Below are 22,759 nucleotides of genomic sequence, written 5' to 3'. Positions count from 1 at the left end.
CTACATTCTTATTCTCCCTGGTATCCCTACAGCATCTCTTATTCATTTGGTAGACAGTATTGAGTGCCTCTTCTTTCTTACCTTGGTCTTGGTGACTCTCTACCACTTGAAGTGTGTCCCTTGGACCAGCAGCATTGCACATCACCTCGTTCAAAATGCAGGTTCTTGGGTCCTACTCCTGACTTACAGAATCAGGATCTTGGTGGGTGAGGGCCAGACAGCTGCTTTAATGATATCCCAGGTGGTTCTTATGTACACTAGAGTTTGAGAAGCACTGATCTTGACACTTGCTTTGCAGTCTGGCCCTTGGACCAGGCATCACAGGATCACCTGGGAGCTTGTGAGAGATGCAGAAGTTTGGCCCCCATCCCAGCAGTTTGAGTCAGGATCTGTACCTCCTCAAGATCTCCAGGTGATTCTTATGCACAGGTGAGTATGAGAAGACCTGGCCAAGACTACCCTGTTTTTCTTTCCACCAGTATGACTGATATTTTTCTGTTTCCATTGTGGATTCCTTTATTTTATCCTCACCTAACGGTAAATATATCTTAAAGAATCTAGCTCAGAGATTCTCAACCCTGGCTGCCTGTGGGAATCACCTGGGGAGCTTTAAGACCTATTGATACCTGTGTCCCACCCACAAAAGTTCTGACCTAATTGGTCTGGGGTGTGGTTCCGGCACTGGGATGTTCCAAACTTCTTCAGGTGACTCTAAAGTGGGCAGTTGCAGTTAAGAACCTCCGCTCCAGTCCTTGATCCTCTGCTCTTCTCTCGCCTGTCGATTAAAGATCCCAGCAGAGCCCATCACTTTAAACATCGCATCACCTTTTTCCTGAGAACTAAGTGTATATCTTAACCTCAGTGTCTATTTTGAACTCTCATCCTGTTTTAGACACTGTGCTTGAGCTGTCCCCTTGTCTTGTCAACATCACTTATCCAAATAGGAACACATGATCTCCAAGACCCACTATCCCCACTGTGCCTCCCTCTCCACCTGAGTAAATGGCACCATCAGCTCTAGGTACCCAGAGTCATAACCCAGGAGTCAGTTTTTACCTTCTTTTCCTTTGCTCCTATTTAGAAAAAAGATCCCCACATTCTTCCAATTCTTCTTTTTTCCCTTCATTCTTTCAACAGGTATTTATTGAATATCTACTATTGCCAAGCACTCTTCTAGGCAATGCGCATGCAGCAGTGAACACGATGGACAAAATCACTTTCGTCCTGTAGCTTACATTCTAGTACATGGGGTGAGGCATAATAAGGCAGATAAATATGTAAAATCTATAGCTCCATGCTATGGGAAAAGCAAAGCAGGGAAGATTGGTGAGGGAGTGTGTGGAGTGAGTGACCAGGTAGTACAGTTTTAGGCAGGGGAAGCCAGGGATGAACTCCCTGAGAAGGTGGTGTTTGAATAAAGATGGGAAGGCAGTGAAGTAGGGAGCCCCGTGTAGAACAAGATGCAAAGGCCCTGAGTTGGAAGTGTAACTGACGTGCTTGAGAGGAAAGGCAAGGAGGCAATGTGGTGGCTGCAGAGTGTGAGAGAGGACAGTAGTAGGGGCCAAGGGCAGGGAGGTACGGCGTGGGGTGTGTGTCACTTTGATGGAGCCTGGAAGGCATTTGTCAGGACTTTGGTGCCTACTTTGAGTGAGGTAAAGCCATTGTTGAGTTTTGTGTTTGTGTGCGTGTGTTTGGTTTTGGCAAAAAAGTGATATGATCTAACTTATGTGTTTTGTTTTTTTTTTTAACATCTTTATTGGAGTATAATTGCTTTACAATGGTGTGTTAGTTTCTGCTTTATAACAACTAACTTATGTTTTAAAAGGATCTCTCTAGCTGCCGTGTTAAGAGCGGCCACAAAGTGGGCAGAGGTAGAAGCAGAGAGACCTCACGGAAAGCTCTGGCACTCATCCAAGTGAGAGATGGCTGGTGGCCTGGACCAGGATGTGGTGGAGGTAGTGAGATGTAGACAGATTCTCTACATATATTTTGAAAGCAGAGCCCACATGAGGGACTGGATGTGGGGCAAGAGAGAAAGAGAAGTTTTGGCCTGAACAACTAGAAGAATGGAACAGCAATTTAGGGAGTTTGGGAATACTGTGCAAGGTGTAGGTTTAGCCAAGAGAGCAGAAGTTCAATTTTGGATAGTTTTAAGTTTGAGATGCCTTTTACACCTCCAAGTGGAGATGTCAAATGGCAGGTGGAAATATAAGTTTGGAGTTCAGGTTGGTGATCTTTGGGAGAATGAATGAAATAAACAAGGGAGTGAGAATACACAAAGAGATTCATTTCTCAGCCCTGGGCACATGCAACATTTAGAGGTTATAGAAATGCAACATTCATGCAACAAATATTTGAGCGTCTGATATGGGTAGGTCCTGTTCCAAGTGCTGATGATATATCAGTGAGTATGACGCAGGAGTAACAGTAAAGGAGACTGAGAAGGAGTTCCAGAAGGTAATGAAGTCTCATAGTTCCCTCCTTCCAATTTTGGGTGTATAGTTCTTAATTTCCATGCCCTCATTGTATCCTGGATGACTGCACTAATATCCTAACCAGTCCTCCTTTTGTTTTTTTTCTGTTCTAAGGCATACTATCCACTAAAACCAGATTGACTGCTACCAAACACTGCACTTATGAAGTTATTCCCCATCTCAATAACATGGACCAATAACCACGGAGGATCATTTCTGAACTCTTTTTCCTGCCATTAGAGGCCTCCATGGTTTAGGGTATATACCTTGCCTTCTTTCCCACTACTCTATCAAAATATAGAGTATTTTGAATGCTTTTGAAAATATTTCTGAATGTTTTTTCCCCATTCAGAAAACAACTGGTCCAAGGATACTCAGCCAATAAATGGTGGAGTCAAAATGTGAACTCAGGGAACTGAAGAGGACCTACCCAGCTAGTATTTGTGGAAAGCTCTGAGACAAACTAAACAAGACTGGATATTTTAACCTCAGGCCTTTTAGGCACAGAACTGGCCTAGGAGGCTGCCCGTGGGGCCGGTTTGACTCTCTCCAGGTTCAGGCTAAACATAACCAGGATCCCCTGCTTAACAATCACCATTGGCTAAGCTTTGGCAGATGGTGTCATTCTCAGGCCACAAAGCAATCTCAGATATGAAGAGGATACATGGAAAGGCCTTTGTTGTCCAGCAGATCTATTAGTTCTGAGCCAGCCCAGGGGCTATGGCCAAACTTGGCTAGTCTCTGGGAAAAGAGAGAGATGTGGCTCTGAGGGCCCTATGTGAAGGAAGCCAGACACCTGAGGTGGCCTGAAAACCCGCTATTTTGAAGGTTCTCATTCCAGGTGAAGACGCCTACAGCTACTCCAACGTTCTCCAGACTGTTTCTGATCTAAACCAAGCTGACTCCTGAGAGCACAGGTCAACATCCACCCGATTTTCCAGTTTTTGCCATGGTGGTGATTACCATACCTACTGTAAACTGGGGTCATATGTCACCTCTGGTCTTCACCATCTCTCTGCAAAATGGGGATTGTTATTACTAATATGAAGATGAGGAAAATGACACTCAGAAAAATAAGTGACTCGCTCAAGGCCGAGAATTAGTACGCCATAAAGCCAGGAAACAACTCAGGTCTGTCTGCCTCCATAGCCTGTGCTTCTCCCAGTACACCTTGCTGACTCCACATTTCAGGCCAGATCTCAGGTTTCCTGTCCCAAATGTGTTAAGAGAAATGGGAACTTATTTTGTAAATGGCTGAAAGTATGCAGAACTAATGCCCAGCACCTCACAAAGGCAGAGGAGGGCTTTAGACTGTGAAGGGGAAAGGAGGGATCACTGTCCCCCCACTCCCCGGCACAATACGTCTGCCTTTCGGCTCAACCCTTCCCATGTCCTGCCTGATATTTCATTTTGTGGACTGCTTGCAGCTTTAAGGGGTTTCATTGATCTGGCTGTGATATTTGTTTGTAGGTTAGGTTTTTTTTTATTTGCCTGGGATGTCTGAGGAAGGGCAGAGTGATGCAGGAGGAAACTGAACTGATGACAGGATAAAAGAAATGTAAGGAAATTTCCACAATCAATTTTGGTCTCCTGGGCCCCATCCAAAGTAAACAGCTCTCACTTTTATTTTCTTGTTATATACAATGACTTCTACATGGGCTGAATCAGAGAAAGCACTTGTCATACAAAACAACTAGCTAGACAGAATTCATTTAACTAGATCAGTGAGGTGAGAGGCAAATGGTGGAATGTCTTAAATGCTGTACAAGCATTATCTTTAGCCTTTGCGTTAAGCTTACAATGTAGGATCAATATTGCCATTTTAAGAAGAAGGAAGGTAAGCCTCATTCAGAGTGGTAGAGTGACCTGCCCCAGTCACACAGCTAGTAAACAGATGAACTGGGCCCAGACTATCTCTGTCTGTGGCTCCACAGTCTGAGACAGCAAGTCACAGATGTGGCTTCCTGTTCTGCCTCAGTCACTAACACTGAGCAGGACACTTGTGTCTCCAGATTCCATGTGCCTCATACAAAATGGGGATAAATTCTACCGACTTCACATGCATGGTGAGCACAAAATGAGTTAGTGTTTGGAAAGATCTTTGCAAAGGTAAATGCTTTGCAACTATAAGGGATTATCATCGCTATTTTATAATTTGTCTTTTCTGGGCCTCAGTTTTCTCCACCTTAAAATTAAAGGATGGGATCAGGTGATCTCCAGCGTGCTTTTTTCTGGCTCTAAAATTCTATGCTTTTATAAGGCTAAACAGTCCCGGGCTACAAAAACAGTTTGGCCGAAAAGGACGTTTCTTTGTGATGATGTATGACATACCAGAATTTTAACAGTGCCAATAGTTACAGCCTCTTGAGTTTACAAAGGAGCTTGAACTCCTAATGTTTGTATTTTAATTTTAAGAATAAAATGAGAAAAATTACCTTGACACATGCTAGACTTTAAAAAAAATTTATCCAATCAAATCAAATCACTTTCTATGAAATCAGGAAGAGAAACACAAAAAACGTTATCCTACCAGTCCTGCAGCAATCACCTTAATTTGGAAAAACAAAACAGTTCCTTTCTCTAGTTTAAAAAAAAGGCTGTACTTTGTAGTAATCCTGCTCTACTTCATCAGAAATAGAGTAATCAATGCCTTTATCACCAAAAATTTCTCAAGCCACTAAAAGGCAATTATAAAAAAAGCCAGGCACGTCACCCAGAACACCATGGTAACCAGCATCTCCAGGGCATGAAAAAATAGTTGTTAGTCACTAGACTCTAAGCTGGTTGGCAGTTTGGCTTGCTAAGCAACACTGCAAAAATAGCAGAGTAACGACCCATTATCTGGAGGTCTGACTTTGCATGGTCTTGAATCTGGTCCCAGAAGGAACTATCCCAGGTCTATATATCTAAACCCCATACCTGAGGCTCCCAGTCAAAGCCTAATTAATAATTTATTCAACAAATATTTATTGAAGCCTATTGTACACCAGGCACACAATTCCCAACATATGTATTTACTTGGTTTCTCAGTTAAATAGAATTGACACAGAGTGGTTTTGTGATGAGTGAGGTGAGGGCAGGGATTTGCTTGAGGCCGACTCAAAGAGAACTAGCAGCTGACAGCCAGAGGACAGAGAAAAATGTAAAAGTAGACGGAGAACTGCTTTATAATACAGCATAAAATAACTACACTCTCATGACCATGATCATGCGTCATCAAGAAAAGATGGTTATATTTAGGATCCTTTGTTAAGGAAGGCAGGAATGGGTATAAAACATTTTAGAAATATCATCACCAAAAATGGTTAAAATATACAGTTTCGGCACTTGGAGGGAATGTAAATTATGTTTGACAAACGCCTCAATCTGCCTAGCTCCCCATTTAGCTGGAAGAAAAGCAACATTATAATCACGGTTCTACCAGCTTTTGAATGTTGCCTCGGTTCCCTTTCTGCCTTTATTTTTCTAGCTCAAGCTCCCGCCTCAGCTAGAATGCCCTTTCCCTTCCTAACTGCTTATCAGAGCCCCTCTTCAGTTACTTCCTCAGAGAAGTTTTCCCAGGTCCTTCCTGGGAATTATTTCTCCCTTGCCCCCTCGCCCATAGATGTTGTCTGGATGCCCTTCCCTGTACCCCAGGCTGCTTTGTATCATTTTCATCCCACTTTTCAGCTCCTGGATATTTATATCCATGTCCATCTCCCAGAGCCCTGGTAGCCCAGCACTCAGATAATGTCGGCAGAGGGAAGGTTGGTGGCGCTTTCCCTAATGGGTGTTAAATGGCCTAGGAACCCTGCATGGCGCGCACACGGCCCTCTTTTCTCAGAGCCTTTGGATGTCTGTTCCCTTCTCCCGGAAAGCTCTGGCGAACTCCTTTCCACACTTTAGGATTCAGCACAAATATCTCTTGGAGAGGGGGGAGTTTATCCTAACCTATAATACCAGGTCAGGCCCCCCTATTATAAGCTCTCATAGCTCCCTATACTTTTTATTCAAATCACTTGCCTTCATTTGTAATTATTTATTGATCCGTGTATATCTCTCTACTTGACTGTAAGCACCAGGAGGGCTGGAGGCCTCACACAGGATAATGTCACATGGAAGGAAGGAAAGGAGGGAGGGAAGGAGGGAAGGAGGAATTGAGAAGAATCTCAGTTTGGAAAGGAATAGACAACAGAAAATAGAGGATTGAGAGTTGTTATTGAAGGTCCAGGGGTGGCTAAACGTGGGCCTAGAGGTAAACCAATTTAAGAGAGTACTAGGAAAATCCACAGGCCCCCTGCCCTGAGACACCAAATGCTTTAAGGGAGCCAGAAACACAACCAAATGTATTTGGTTGTTAAAAAATGGAATTGAGGTGAGCTACTATATTCTCCAAATAAAAGAGGACTCACAAAGCATGATAAAAAGAGGAAATGGAATTTGACTGCAGTCTGTGGGATTTAGATTACATAAAAAGAGAGTCTGATAACAAAGGCTGTTATGCCCTGGAAAGGATAACTAAATCTAAAAAAAAAAAGTGTGAATTAGATTCTCTCTCAGGTTTTTCAGTGCCCCTTCCAGCTCAGATTCTCTTGTTACCTGGTATTTCTATTGCCAGGCTAAGAAAAAAATAAATATTGCATAACAATATTACAACAATCATAATGAAAAACTGTAAAGAAAGAAATATAAACCAGCAATGTTAGAACCTTGTATAATTTATTGTTTTTCACTTTTCCTTGTTTCCTTTTGTTCTTCCTCCCTGTAGGGGAGCATGATGGACTATGCTTTGCTTACTGTTTATTCTAATTATTGTTTAGAAGGTAAACATCTCATTCTAAATTTTACTAATTATTATTTAGCAATGTTTGACACATTTTAAAGCATATTACGTCTAATTATACCAGTGAAATATAACTTTGAGTGAAATAACTTTTTATTTTCTTTTGTAGAAGACAAAGAATGGAGCACTAATGTTTTGGCAGCTTTTTATAGAATTAAGCAGTGGGAAGACTTTCTGCTAAAATAGCTCACACCGGAATTTGGAGTGATAAAGCAAAACACTGACTGAAAAAGTGGTCCACGTCAAAAACATCTTTAAAAAAAAAAAATCCCTCTGAGGACTAGAATGGGATATTTGATTTGCGGAAGAAGGCAAGACCATAGGGTTTTTCTGTTTTTCTTTTTTTTCTGTTTAAGAATTTGATTAAGGTTGTTGTTACATGCAATATATTTTTAACATGACAGAGTATTAAAAGTTATTATTTCAGGACAGTGGGATGATTATCTTCAGGTGATTTTCATACTTTGTTCTATATTTTTCAATTTTCTATAATGAATATAGAAATTTATAAACTTTAGTATAAATTTTATAAAAGCAAAATAACCCTATCATAATTTCTCTCTTCTCCATGTTCTCATTGCATGTTAGTATTTCTTTTATTGCATGTTTGCTTTAATGATTCAGGTGCCAGTCTGTCTTATCCACATTCTTATATGCTGAGCTATGACTTGTGAAATGTAACATTGTTGGAAGTTGGGGGGAAAGGTGAGTCCAGCCTGCCTTCTAGCTTTATAAAGGGGAAAGCTATTCTCCCATTAGGCTGAAGGCTCTTTGGGAGCAGGGACTGTATCTCATACACCCAACTCTTAGCACAGTGCTTTGAAAAGGGCTAAATAATTGTTTCCTAAAGAAGTAAAGAAAGATAATACATAACACTTTTCTTCTAACATTTAAAATTTGACTTTGTCCTTCTGCATGGTCCAAAATGATTGGGCTGGAGATAATGAATGATTCATTTACTAGAGCTCTGCAGATCCCTTCCATTATATTAAAGTTTAACCCCTTCCAGTCATTCATTCAGTCATTCAATAAAGATTTATCGAAAACTTACTGTGTTACGGGCTACAGCTACAAAGGTAGGTAAGACAGCCTCTGTCCTCCAGGTGCTCATTATACGGATGGGCAGCACTTTCCAACACATACTAATAATACAGCCTGTTAGTTCAATAATAGAGATATTGAACAATTGAGTTGGCCAAAACTGGGGTTTACAGGAGAAGTTTTGCAGAGGAGGTGGCCCCTGTGCTGATGTTAAAGGAGGGGCTAGACTAGGGATTAGTCGGGTAATGTATATTCCTGACAAAGAGGACAGCATGAGTAAAGGGACAAAGGCAAGAAATAACACAGTGTGGCTATGGAGTTCGGCGTTGCTGGAGCATAAAGCTGCGGTAGTGATGAGTGATGAATCTGCAGGGGAGGGCGGGGAGCAGGTCATGACCGCACGGCTTAGACTTTATCCTGCAGGCAGAAGTGTTTGAAGCAGGGGATGATGACACCAGGGATTATTTATTGGCACTGGAGAGGATACATTTGAGGGTGAAAAAAACTGGAGGAAGTAGAACTTCTCAAGAGGTATTTGCACAAATGAGTATGTAACAGATATGTGTTTATATTTAATAATGAAAGCTAACATTTATTTAGCATTTATTATATGACAAGTTACTAAATAAGCAGTATTATGCAATATTGTCTTAATATTTCAAACAACCCTATGAGTAAATACTATTATTACCCTTATTTTACAGCTAACGAAGCAAAGAGTTAAATAGCTTGCCCAAGGCCAGGATGCAACCAGAGCAGTCTGGTACCAAAGCTTGTGCTCTTAATTTCTATCTCATTTGTTTAATTTCTGTCTCCTGTATTAGAATGAAAGCTCCATTCAGACAGGGGCCCTATTGGTGGTGTTCTCCACTGTGCCTACACAATAGTTGTATAGTAACTATTTGCTGAATAAAATTAATGAATAATCTAAGTGGAAGAAATAGCAGACTAAGTTATGTATCGGTACAAGAAATATGCAATATTGGCAAATTTTTTGCAGACTTTGTTCCAAATATTTGGCCGACTTTGGAGATTATTACGGACTGAATATTTGTGTCCCTTCCCCTCTCCAAATTGATATGTTGAAGCCCTAACCCCCAGTGGGCCTCTAAGATTAAATGAGATAACAAGGGTGGGGCCCTAATCCAAAAGGATTGGTAGTTTTATAAGAAGAAGAGAGACCGGAGCTGTTTCTCTCTCTGTGCTTGTGCACTAAGGAAAGGCCACGTGAGGACACAGTGAGAAGGTAGCTAGCTGTCTGCAAGCCAGTTAGAGAGCTCTCATCAGAAACCAAATCAGCTGGAATCTTGATCTTGGACTTCTAGCCTCCAGAACAGTAAGAAAATAAATTTCTGTTGTTTAAGCCATTCAGACTGATATTTTGTTGTGGCAGCCGGAAAAGACTAAGACAGTGATTAGTAGGATGAGGGTGGGGAGTGAAGGAGAGGTTTCTCCCTTGGTAGACTGGGGGGTGCAGGTGTGCCACTAATTGGGGTAGATAAACTGGGAAGAGGAAGATTGATTATGGTCAATGGAACAACACTAATTATCCTGTACTTAAGGTTCACCTCACTCAAACATAGAAATACAATTGAAATTAGATTTAAGATCACTTTAAGATCTATTTAAGATCTATTTAAGATCACTTGTTCAATAAATATTTATTCATCCTCTAGCCGTCAAGGTCACTGTGTTTGTCCTGAGTATACAAAGTAAGTAAGATTCATTCTCTGCCCTCAAGGAACTCACAGTCAGGTGGGGAGAAATATTGTTCCTTTTTGTAAAGCTAGCATGCTTGCTTTCCTTTTCCCCTACTTCTAAAGACCTGGAGCTCATAAGAAATATATATATATATATATATATATATATATATATATATATATATATATAAAATCCCATATGGATAAGAGCTTTGGAATCACAAGACCGGGACTTGAATCTGGGCCTTGGAATATACCAGGTGAGTGATGTTCTTAGTACAAGTAACGCTTCTGGCTCTTATGGTCCTCACCTATACCTGCAGAGTTGTTTTAAGAATAAGAGAGGTAGGTAGGAATGTTTTGTAAAATGCAATATGCATGTTAGCAATTATTATAATTATAAAAAGCTATATTTCCAACCTGCAGAAACTGAAGGGTAGCAAGTCATGGGCAGCAAGTCAGAGGTGAAAGGACAGCTTTGAACCGTTTGGGTGGCAGGAGTTTTGGGATGGGAGATGGAATAAGACTGGTGTGGTGGAAAAAAGAACAGGCTTTGGGGTCCTGTGATCTGGTTCAAATCACAATTCAGTCAGTTATTAGCTATGGAAAGTTGAGCAAGTCATGTAATCAATCTGAGCTTTAGTTTCTTCATCTGTAAAATGGAGGTAATAATACCTCCCCAGGAGGGTTGTTCTGAGTATGTAAAGGGCTTGGCGTTGTGCCTGGCAGGGCTGTTGCTCAATTAATGGTAACCGTTGTTCCTATTAAAATTATCATTTTCCTCTCCTACCTCCTAAGGGGTTTGTTTAGGTGGTTAAGTTACTTGAAGTGCAAGGAAATGAGGGAAATGGAAGGGCTATTACGACTTGCTTAAAACGTTATTTTTAAAGGTAAAGAAAAGTAATTCAACTAGCTTTCCTCTCCTAACCTATGATGCAAACATAACTCTTATAGAAAATGACCACTGTATTATATGGCTTCGAGCCAGAGAACACCTACCTTGATAATTATACCTTGTATTTATTCTATTCTAAGTTAATCTACCAATCAATGTTAATAAGGGTCTCTGAAGACAATGCTTCTCAAAATTTAATGTACACATGAGTCACTTGAGGGCTTGCTAAAATGCAGATTTTTATTCAGTGGATTTAGAGTGAGGCATGAAAATCTGCATTTCTAAAAAGGTCCCAAGTGAGGCCCATGCTGCTGGTTCACGGGACCACACTTTGAGGAAAGAGCAAGGCTCTACAGGGGCATGGAAATCTCTTGGTGTGGTGTGACGGCCTGCTTCTCTTTAGGGATCTACCTAATTGCAAACTAACCACTTACTGACAGAACATGACCGTGCCTTCTTTTAGACCAGATTTAGAAATTCTGCAACAGGACTCATTTCTGATCAAGAGTGACTTTTTCCAGCAGCCTACTACATGCGAGGCACAGTGCAAGGTGCTGGAGATACAGAGGTTAGTAAGACACAATTTCTGCTTCAGAAGACTGTCTTTATTCTAACACTGTCCACCCTTGTAGACTGTTAATTTTCTCAGGGCAGTCTTATTGTTTCCCCTGTTGCTTAGCACTATATAGATGCCAGTAAGTACTAAATGAATGAATGAATGAGTTCCCAGGAATTTCATTAAAAATGTTGTCTGGCAGAGAAAAACAAATGCTGTATATCACTTATATGTGGAATCTAAAAAAATAAAACAAACTAGTGAATATAACAAAAAGAAACAGACTCACAGATATGGAGAACAAACTGGTGGTTACCAGTGGGGAGAGGGAAGGGGGAGGGGGCCCAGTAGGGGTAGGGGACTAAGAGGTACAAACTACTATGTATAAAATAAGCTATAAGGATATATAGTACAACACAAGAAATATAGCCAATATTTTACAATAACTGTAAATGGAATGTAACCCTTAAAAATTGTGAATCACTAGGTTGTACACCTAAAACTTATATAATATTGTACATCGACTATACCTCAATAAAAAAAAATCTTGTCTGGCAGCGCGTGACAGTGAACTCTATCTTAGCTATCACGTGTAAGAGGTGGTTAAATTAAAAAGGGGCTGATAGGGTGAGCCTTAATCCAATCTGACTGGTGTCCTTATAAGAAGAGATTCAAATACAGAGAGACTCCAGGGCTGAGCACACACACACTGAGGGGCAACCATGTAAGGACACAGCAAGAAGGCAGAGCCATTTGCAAGCCAAGGAGAGTGGCTTCAGAAGAAACCAAACCGACCAACACCTTGATCTTGGACTTTCAGCCTCCAGAACTGTGAGAAAATAAATTTCTGTTGTTTAAGCCACTCAGTCTATGGTATTTTGTTATGGCAACCCTAGCAAACTAATATAGATTTTCACAGCTTTTATGCCCAGAACCAATATTCCCTTCTGTAGGGTACACAAAATGTAAGAAAAATGCTAAAAGTGTATGGATGAACCTCTGAATGCAATGGCAATGAGTCGTGGAAGGACTGGGGGGAGACAGACAGAAGAGGGTGAGACAGTAGCCCAGACTGGGCTAAAACAGCTGCAGTATATATACATTTCCTTCCCCTTCTCATGACATCAACACAAAGCATAGGGCTGTTCTCTCTCCAAATCTGAGACTGAAAGTAGCTTTTTGACTTTTTCCCCTTTCTCAGGTTACTTTTTGATATTTAACACAATTTCACTTGTCTAAAAATATTGTGGCAGGAGGAAGACCCCAGATTTCTCTCTGTATGCAAAGTCTTTATATACGAAGAGTACCTGTGCTGATAATGAGATTGAATTTTTGACAAACAAAAAAATGTATCAAAAACACATAGTCAAATGAGATTCCTGCTAGCCACAGGGAAGCTACATTTGAAACCTGATTCTAAAGTCAGGGGATTAATTTTTTGCTTTGTTTTGTTTTCAATAAACATGCCAACTCATAAGTACAGATGAATGCCTCTTTCAAAATAGTTATTCTGGGAGGTTCTACACTTATTCTAACCATGTCACTGTTCTCAAATCATTTCTGGAATTGCTTTCAGGGTCTGTGAAATAGTTTTCTGAACGCTCTCAACTGTGACTCTGGAAGGTAGATTTGATTTTCAAAAACAACCAAGGGTCCTTCTGGGTCAACTCTGGTTACTAGGGGGACCAGTGAAACTGTGTAATGTCAAGAGGATCAACCCTAAAGTGTTCAGGCTGATTTTTCTGGAGTGAATTGTTCTCAACCTCAGAAGACAGTTTCCAAAGGCAAACCCCAGAAATGGAGTAAACATGTTATAGGCATGACGTCAAGGGCAGGGGATGTGACCGCTCTGAAGGAAGCCCCATTCATTTGGATATGCAGGTTTTTTAGTGATTCCCTTTACCAGAATATTTCCTCAGGTCTAGATCTACCTTACTTCATGGGACCAGAGCTCTCATAAGTACAAGGACCTCACTGCCTTAGTCAACTTTTAATCTCCAACCTGGGTACTTGATGTGTGTCCAAGGCATAGTTGATGGAAAGATGAATATGGGGGAAGAATGGCTAAGGTGTCTGGGGCTTACTCTATGTAATTCAAAGGGAAGAACTAGGACCCACAGAGAAGCTCTGGAGACATAAATTTCTGCTCCTTGTAGGAAATACATTTTCAGCAGCTGGAGCTGTCCAGCAATGGAGTTTGCCCTGGAATTGGAAATGGTGAGCTTCCCACCCAGAGAGGAAGCAAAGACTGCTTGTTATGGGAACCCTGAGAGGTACCTCCTGCAATGGGGAGCTATGCAGTGCCCTCCAAGGGCTATCTCCTGAGTCCTATCCGCACAATACCCGGCAACTGGTAGGCCCTGAAAAAATACTGGAATGCAATGAATGAGGAATGCGGTGCATCCTGTGAGCCAAATAAAGGGGAAGAGGCAGGGACTCAGTCAGCCTCAAGGAAGGTAGGGAGAAGTGAAATGAAAAGACCCAGGGAGCCATGAGGTAGGGCCTTCCTTTAGTTTTTGGTACCATAGGAGAGAAGCTGCTTTGGGTACCTGAAGCCTCACGTGTTTATGAGGGGGTAATACTTTTTAAGGGGGTAGGAGTTGAGGGAGGAGATTAGACCACATGCTCACCCTTCTTAAACTCCTCCAACACCGCGTCCAGCCGGGTATCATTGAAGACGCAGTGCAGGGGCCGGTTGTAGAAGCGGGTGACGGTGAGAAGCGGCGTGCAGTCGTCGGGGTCCACGAAGGCCAAGTCCTTGACAAACAGAATGTCCACAATGTTGTGCCGCTGGTCGCCCTCGTACACGGGGATGCGAGTGTAGCCGCTGCGCAGGATCTCGGAGACAGTGGCGAAATCCAGCACAGCGTCGGAGCGCAGCATGAAGCAGTCCCCAAGAGGGGTCAGCACCTCTTCCACCACCTTGGTGCGCAGCTCCAGGGCGCCCTGGATAATGTTGAGCTCCTCTTTCACCAGGTCGCTGTAAGGATCCGCGGCCCGCAGCGTCTCCAGCAGCTTCTCCCGCGTGTAGAAGGTGCTGATCTCCTGGCGCAGCGCCCAGTCCAGCAGGCGGCTCAGCGGGTAGCACACGGGGAAAGCGGCCGCCATCAGGAGCCGGGTCAGGCACACGCTGTGGGAGGCGATGGCCAGCCCGTGCCGCGAACACACCGAGTAGGGGCAGATCTCTGCGCCCAGGAACACGGCGCCGGTGCACACGAGCGCCGGCAGCCAGGGGAAGTGGGTCCCCGCGTCGCCGTAGTCTTCCCCAGTGCCCCCGACGCCCGGCGGCAGCGAGGCGTACAGCCAGCCCGCCAGGGCCGCGTTGGCTCCGGCTTGGCCCAGGAGCAGGGTGCAGAGCAGATGGGTCCCCCTGCCGCGCACGGCCTGCACTCGGCGCGCCTGCTCCTGCTCGGCGGCCGAGCCGCTGTTCCGCAGCACCCGTAACTCCACCGGGTCCAGCGAGAGCAGGCTCAGGCGCAGGCCGCTAAACAGGGCAGACAGGGCGAGCAGCAGGAGCGCTCCGAGCGCTCGCAGCCACGCGGGGGGCAGCAGGTCCCCGCCCGGGCCATAGAGCCGCGGGCGTACGCGCAGCAGGAAGCCGCCGGCGGCGCCGTGGTGGTGCCAGGCGCGCCCGTCCCAGGCGCACAGAGAGAAGAGCTTCCCGCCACCGCTCGTGCCGCCTCGCTCTGCCTCGCCCTTACGCAGTTCCCGCACCCGCACCTGGACTAGAGCTGAGCCCGCCACGCCTCCGGGACGCAGGGGCCCCAGGACCTCCACGTCTGATGCCCAGTCGCTCTGCTCGCGGCAGCGCTGCGACCCCGGGGGGCGCGTGGGGACAGCGCTGGGCGCCGCGCCACTCCCGCCCGGAGGCTCCTCGATAAACACGAGCCGTGGAGCCCAGTCGCCGGTGCCGTTCTCCCCTGGGGAAAGGGTGGGTGTGGGCACCGGCTCCACGGGCGCCGCGGGCCCGGGCTGGAAATAGACGCGCAGGAGGAAGCTGGTGCCTTCGGCGGCGCGCAGGGTGCCCCCCTCCAGGGACACGCGGCCTCCAGCGGTGTCCTCGGGCCGCAGGCCCAGCAGCCAGGCGGCGGCGGCCGGGGGCCGAGGGGACAGGGAAAAGAAGAGCAGGAGCACAGCGCCCCTGCTGCAGCAGTCTCGGAGTCTGACACCCACCGCTGCTGCCGCAGCCGCCATCCTGCACCCGGCGCGGCTGCACGTGATACTGCAGAAAGCCGAACGAGAGCTGGAGGAAGGAGGAGCCGAAGCCGGGAACCCGGCCGCAGGCAGGTCACCACGTGTACGCACCGCTGCGCGCGTGAGCTGGAGGCGGTGGGGGTTCAGACCCTGCCCGGGCAGTGGGTCCCGGCGGGAGGCTGGAGATGGTCACGCATCACTGCACGGTGCGTGACCCCGACGCACGTGGGTACAGCAGAGTTGCAGCCTCAGGCAGGCTTGTCTTGAAGCATGGCCTCCTATTCCAGCAGTAGGGCGCCCCTCGGCGAACTCCTACCGGGCAGAATTTCCCTCTGGTCCTGCCACTTCACCATTGGCCAGGGAAATTTCCCAGCATTTCGCCTCTCCTCCTGCCTCTTGCGTTCCCCCTTCTGGTCAAAAGATATTGTGGAGACGAGTCCTAAATCTGTGCTTGGTCTCAACTCCAGCTGACCTTTCATGTTTTAAAAATTTACAAATTACTTAGGTTAAATTCCTTGTTAAGATCCAAATATCCATTAATAAGAAACTGTTGAATTAAGTTATGATACCACTGTGCGATGGAATACTATGCAGCAGAAAAAAATAATGATGTGGATCCATGTGTTTGTGATATGGAAATATCTCCAAAGTAATAGCTGCAAAATATAAAGGTGCAGAACAGTGTGTATAATATGCTACTGTTTGTATTAAAAGTATGTAAGTATAAATGTATATGTACATATATACATATATAAAATACTAGATTTAATATGCAGAGGCTACACAAGAAATTTGTAATAGTGTTCACCTCTGGGGAGCAGGCCTATTGTACAATGCCAAAAGCAGGAAACTGGCATTGGTATAATGTGTGTGTATAGTTTTGTCTCATTTTACCACATGTATAGATTTATATAATCATTGCTGCAATCAAAATGCAGAACTATTCTATCACCATAAAGAGCTAGAAGGGAGACATTTTACTGAATTCCTTGCATTATTTGAACTTACCATGGGCCTGTTACTTTATTTTTACTTTTATGCATTTATTTAAGAAATGTATATAGTAAAATTCACTTCCTGGCGTACTGTTCTATGAGTTTTGACAAATATTCATGTAACTATCACAATCCAAAATAGTGCCATCATTCTCCAATATTCCCTCTTGCTGTCTCTTTGTGGTCAGCTTTCCCCCCATTTCATCCTCTGGCAGCTATTGATTTGTTCTCTCCTACAGTTTTCCTTTTCCAGGATGTCGTATTAATGGAATAATACAATACGCAACCTTTTGGCTCTAGCTTCCCTTACTTAGTTAGCAATATGCATTTGAGAGTCATCCATGTTGTGTTTATCAATAGTTCATTCCTTTTTATGGCTGGGTAGTATTCTACTACATGGATATATCACAGTTTATCCATTTACCAGTTAAAGAATTTTTGCGTTATTTCCAGTTTTTGGAAATTATGAATAAAGCTGGTATAAATGTTTGTGTGCAGGTTTCTGTGTGAACATATATTTTCATTTCTCTTGGGTAAATTTACCACAGGTCTGTATTAATTTTTAAAATAATTTTATTTATTTATTTATTTATGTTTATTTTTTGCCCGTGCCGCATGTGGTATGTGGCACGTGGGATCTTAGTTCCCCGACCAGGGATGGAACCTGTGCTGCCTGCCTTGGAAGTGCAGAGTCTTAACCACTGGACCGCCAGGGAAGTCCCTGTATTACTTTTTTTTTTTTTTTTTTAAACATCTTTATTGGAGTATAATTGCTTTACAATGGTGTGTTAGTTTCTGCTTTATAACAAAGTGAATCAGTTATACATATACGTATGTTCGCATATCTCTTCCCTCTTGCATCTCCTTCCCTCCCACCCTCCCTACACCCTCCCTATCCCACCCCTCTAGGTGGTCACAAAGCTCCGAGCTGATCTCCCTATGCTATGCAGCTGCTTCCCACTAGCTATCTATTTTACATTTGGTAGTGTATATATGTCCATGACACTCTCTCACCCTGTCACATCTCACCCCTCCCCCTCCCCATATCCTCAAGTCCATTCTCTAGTAGGTCTGTGTCTTTATTCCCGTCTTGCCACTAGGTTCTTCATGACCTTTTTTTTTTTTTTTTTTCCTTAGATTCCATATATATGTGTTAGCATACTGTATTTGTTTTTCTCTTTCTGACTTACTTCACTCTGTATGACAAACTCTAACTCCATCCACCTCATTACAAATACCTCCATTTCATTTCTTTTCATGGCTGAGTAATATTCCATTGTATATATGTGCCACATCTTCTTTATCCATTCATCTGTTGATGGACACTTAGGTTGCTTCCATGTCCTGGCTATTGTAAATAGAGCTGCAATGAACATTTTGGTACATGACTCTTTTTGAATTATGGTTTTCTCAGGGTATATGCCCAGTAGTGGGATTGCTGGGTCGTATGGTAGTTCTATTTTTAGTTTTTTAAGGAGCCTCCATACTGTTCTCCATAGTGGCTGTATCAATTTACATTCCCACGAACAATGCAAGAGTGTTCCCTTTTCTCCACACCCTCTCCAGCATTTATTGTTTCTAGATTTTTTGATGATGGCCATTCTGACAGGTGTGAGATGATACCTCATTGTAGTGTTTTTTTTTTTTTTCTCATTGTAGTTTTGATTTGCATTTCTCTAATAATTAATGATGTTGAGCATTCTTTCACGTGTCTGTTGGCAATCTGTATATCTTCTTTGGAGAAATGTCTATTTAGATCTTCTGTCCATTTTTGGATTGGGTTGTTTGTTTTTTTTCTTATTGAGCTGCATGAGCTGCTTGTAAATCTTGGAGATTAATCCTTTGTCAGTTGCTTCATTTGCAAATATTTTCTCCCATTCTGAGGGTTGTCTTTTGGTCTTGTTTATGGGTTCCTTTGCTGTGCAAAAGCTTTTAAGTTTCATTAGGTCCCATTTGTTTATTTGTGTTTTTATTTCCATTTCTCTAGGAGCTGGGTCAAAAAGGATCTTGCTGTGATTTATGTCATAGAGTGTTCTGCCTATGTTTTCCTCTAAGAGTTTGATAGTGTCTGGCCTTACACTTAGGTCTTTAATCCATTCTGAGTTTATTTTTGTGTATGGTGTCAGGGAGTGCTCTAATTTCATACTTTTACATGTACCTGTCCAATTTTCCCAGCACCACTTATTGAAGAGGCTGTCTTTTCTCCATTGTATATGCTTGCCTCCTTTATCAAAGATAAGGTGACCATATGTGCGTGGGTTTATCTCTGGGCTTTCTATCCTGTTCCATTGATCTATATTTCTGTTTTTGTGCCAGTACCAAACTGTCTTGATTACTGTAGCTTTGTAATATAGTCTGAAGACAGGGAGCCTGATTCCTCCAGCTCCATTTTTCATTCTCAAGATTGTTTTGGCTATTTGGGGTCTTTTGTGTTTCCATACAAATTGTGAAATTTTTTGTTCTAGTTCTGTGAAAAATGCCAGTGGTAGTTTGATAGGGATTGCATTGAATCTGTAGATTGCTTTGGGTAGTAGAGTCATTTTCACAGTGTTGATTCTTCCAATCCAAGAACATGGTATATCTCTCCATCTATTTGTATCATCTTTAATTTCTTTCATCAGTGTCCTATAATTTTCTGCATACAGGTCTTTTGTCTCCTTAGGTAGGCTTATTCCTAGATATTTTATTCTTTTTGTTGCAATGGTAAACGGGAGTGTTTTCTTAATTTCACTTTCAGATTTTTCATTATTAGTGTATAGGAATACAAGAGATTTCTGTGCATTAATTTTGTATCCTACTACTTTACCAAATTCATTGATTAGCTCTAGTAGTTTTCTGGTAGCATCTTTAGGATTCTCACTGTATAGTATCATGTCATCTGCAAACAGTGACAGCTTTACTTCTTCTTTTCCAATTTGGATTCCTTTTATTTCTTTTTCTTCTCTGATTGCTGTGGCTAACACTTCCAAAACTATGTTGAATAATAGTGGTGAGAGTGGGCAACCTTGTCTTGTTCCTGATCTTAGTGGAAATGGTTTCAGTTTTTCACCATTGAGGATGATGCTGGCTGTGGGTTTGTCATATATGGCCTTTATTATGTTGAGGAAAGTTCCCTCTATGCCTACTTTCTGCAGGGCTTTTATCATAAATGGGTGTTGAAATTTGTCGAAAGCTTTCTCTGCATCTATTGAGATGATCATATGGTTTTTCTCCTTCAATTTGTTAATATGATGTATCACGTTGATTGATTTGCGTATATTGAAGAATCCTTGCATTCCTGGAATAAACCCCACTTGATCATGGTGTATGATCCTTTTAATGTGCTGTTGGATTCTGTTTGCTAGTATTTTGTTGAGGATTTTTGCATCTATGTTCATCAGTGATATTGGCCTGTAGTTTTCTTTCTTTGTGACATCTTTGTCTGGTTTTGGTATCAGGGTGATGGTGGCCTCGTAGAATGACTTGGGGAGTGTTCTTCCCTCTGCAATATTTTGGAAGAGTTTGAGAAGGATAGGTGTTAGCTCTTCTCTAAATGTTTAGAATTTGCCTGTGAAGCCATCTGGTCCTGGGCTTTTGTTTGCTGGAAGATTTTTAATCACAGTTTCAATTTCAGTGCTTGTGATTGGTCTGTTCATATTTTCTATTTCTTCCTGGTTCAGTCTCAGCAGGTTGTGCATTTATAAGAATCTGTCCATTTATTCCAGGTTGTCCATTTTATTGGCATAGAGTTGCTTGTAGTAATCTCTCATGATCGTTTGTATTTCTGCAGTGTCAGTGGTTACTTCTCCTTTTTCATTTCTAATTCTATTGATTTGAGCCGTCTCCATTTTTCTCTTGATGAGTCTGGCTAATGGTTTATCAATTTTGTTTATCTTCTCAAAGAACCAGCTTTTAGTTTCATTGATTTTTGCTATTGTTTCCTTCATTTCTTTTTCATTTATTTCTGATCTGATCTTTATGATTTCTTTCCTTCTGCTAGCTTTGGGGTTTTTTTGTTCTTCTTTCTCTAATTGCTTTAGGTGCAAGGTTAGGTTGTTTATTCGAGATGTTTCCTGTTTCTTGATGTAGGCTTGTATTGCTATAAACTTCCCTCTTAGCACTGCTTTTGCTGCATCCCATAGGTTTTGGGTTGTCGTGTCTCCATTGTCATTTGTTTCTAGGTATTTTTTGATTTCCCCTTTGATTTCTTCAGTGATCACTTCGTTATTAAGTAGTGTATTGTGTAACCTCCATGTGTTTGTATTTATTACAGATCTTTTCCTGTAATTGATATCTAGTCTCATAGCGTTGTGGTCCGAAAAGACACTTGATACGATTTCAATTTTCTTAAATTTACCAAGGCTTGATTTGTGACCCAAGATATGATCTATCCTGGAGAATGTTCCATGAGCACTTGAGAAAAATGTGTATTCTGTTGTTTTTGGGTGGAATGTCCTATAAATATCAATTAAGTCCATTTTGTTTAATGTATCATTTAAAGCTTGTGTTTCCTTATTTATTTTCATTTTGGATGATCTGTCCATTGGTGAAAGTGGGGTGTTAAAGTCCCCTACTATGATTGTGTTGCTGTTGATTTCCCCTTTTATGGCTGTTAGTATTTGCCTTATGTATTGAGGTGCTCCTATGTCGGGTGCATAAATATTTACAATTGTTATACCTTCCTCTTGGATCGATCCCTTGATCATTATGTAGTGTCCTTCTTTGTCTCTTGTAACAGCCTTTATTTTAAAATCTACTTTGTCTGATATGAGAATTGCTACTCCAGCTTTCTTTTGATTTCCATTTGCATGGAATATCTTTTCCCATCCCCTCACTTTCAGTCTGTATGTGTCTCTAGGTCTGAAGTGGGTCTCTTGTAGACAGCATATATATGGGTCTTGTTTTTGTACCCATTCAGCCAGTCTGTGTCTTTTGGTGGGAGCATTTAATCCATTTACATTTAAGATAATTATCGATATGTATGTTCCTATTCCCATTTTCTTAAATGTTTTGGGTTTGTTATTGTAGGTGTTTTTCTTCTCTTGTGTTTCTTGCCTAGAGAAGTTCCTTTAGCATTTGTTGTAAAGCTGGTTTGGTGGTGCTGAATTCTCTCAGCTTTTGCTTGTCTGTAAAGGTTTTAATTTCTCCATCAAATCTGAATGAGATCCTTGCTGGGTAGAGTAATCTTGGTTGTAGGTTTTTCTCCTTCATCACTTTAAGTATATCCTGCCACTCCCTTCTGGCTTGCAGAGTTTCTGCTGAAAGATCAGCTGTTAACCTTATGGGGATTCCCTTGTGTGTTATTTGTTGTTTTTCCCTTGCTGCTTTTAATATGTTTTGTTTATATTTAATTTTGGATAGTTTGATTAATATGTGTCTTGGCGTGTTTCTCCTTGGATTTATCCTGTATGGGACTCTCTGTGCTTCCAGGACTTGATTAACTATTTCCTTTCCTATATTAGGGAAGTTTTCAACTATAATCTCTTCAAATATTTTCTCAGTCCCTTTCTTTTTCTCTTCTTCTTCTGGGACCCCTATAATTCGAATGTTGGTGCGTTTAATGTTGTCCCAGAGGTCTCTGAGACTGTCCTCAGTTCTTTTCATTCTTTTTTCTTTATTCTGCTCTGCAGTAGTTATTTCCACTATTTTTTTTTTTTTTAATTTATTTTTTTGGCTGTGTTGGGTCTTCGTTTCTGTGCGAGGGCTTTCTCTAGTTGCAGCGAGCGGGGGCCACTCTTCATCGCGGTGCGCGGGCCTCTCACTGTTGCGGCCTCTCTTGTTGCGGAGCACAAGCTCCAGACGCGCAGGCTCAGTAGTTGTGGCTCACGGGCCTAGTTGCTCCGCGGCATGTGGGATCTTCCCGGACCAGGGCTCGAACCCGTGTCTCCTGCATTGGCAGGCGGATTCTCAACCACTGCACCACCAGGGAAGGCCCTATTTCCACTATTTTATCTTCCAGTTCACTTATCCGTTCTTCTGCCTCAGTTATTCTGCTATTGATCCCATCTAGAGTATTTTTAATTTCATTTATTGTGTTTTTCATCATTGCTTGGTTCCTCTTTAGTTCTTCTACGTCCTTGTTAAATGTTTCTTGCATTTTGTC

General features: G+C 42.5%; 1 protein-coding gene across 3 annotated transcripts in view; it reads right to left on the bottom strand.

The window, feature by feature from the left end:
* Positions 1 to 18,268, bottom strand: part of CNNM1 (cyclin and CBS domain divalent metal cation transport mediator 1) — a 65,943-nt gene extending 47,675 nt beyond the window's left edge. For all 3 annotated transcript variants that reach the window (XR_014249211.1, XM_082408069.1, XM_082408070.1), the window contains exon 1: positions 14,119 to 18,268. Coding sequence is in view for 2 of the 3 variants with exons in the window: in XM_082408069.1 (XP_082264195.1) it covers positions 14,119 to 15,682 (1,564 nt within the window). In the remaining variant the exon portion in view is untranslated. The remainder of the gene's footprint in view (positions 1 to 14,118) is intronic.
* Positions 18,269 to 22,759: the final 4,491 nt, after the last annotated feature.

The sequence above is a fragment of the Balaenoptera borealis genome (genome assembly GCF_965194805.1).
Source record: "Balaenoptera borealis genome assembly, chromosome: 10".
NCBI classification, from domain to species: domain Eukaryota; kingdom Metazoa; phylum Chordata; class Mammalia; order Artiodactyla; family Balaenopteridae; genus Balaenoptera; species Balaenoptera borealis.
This window is presented reverse-complemented; position numbering and strand designations above follow the sequence as displayed.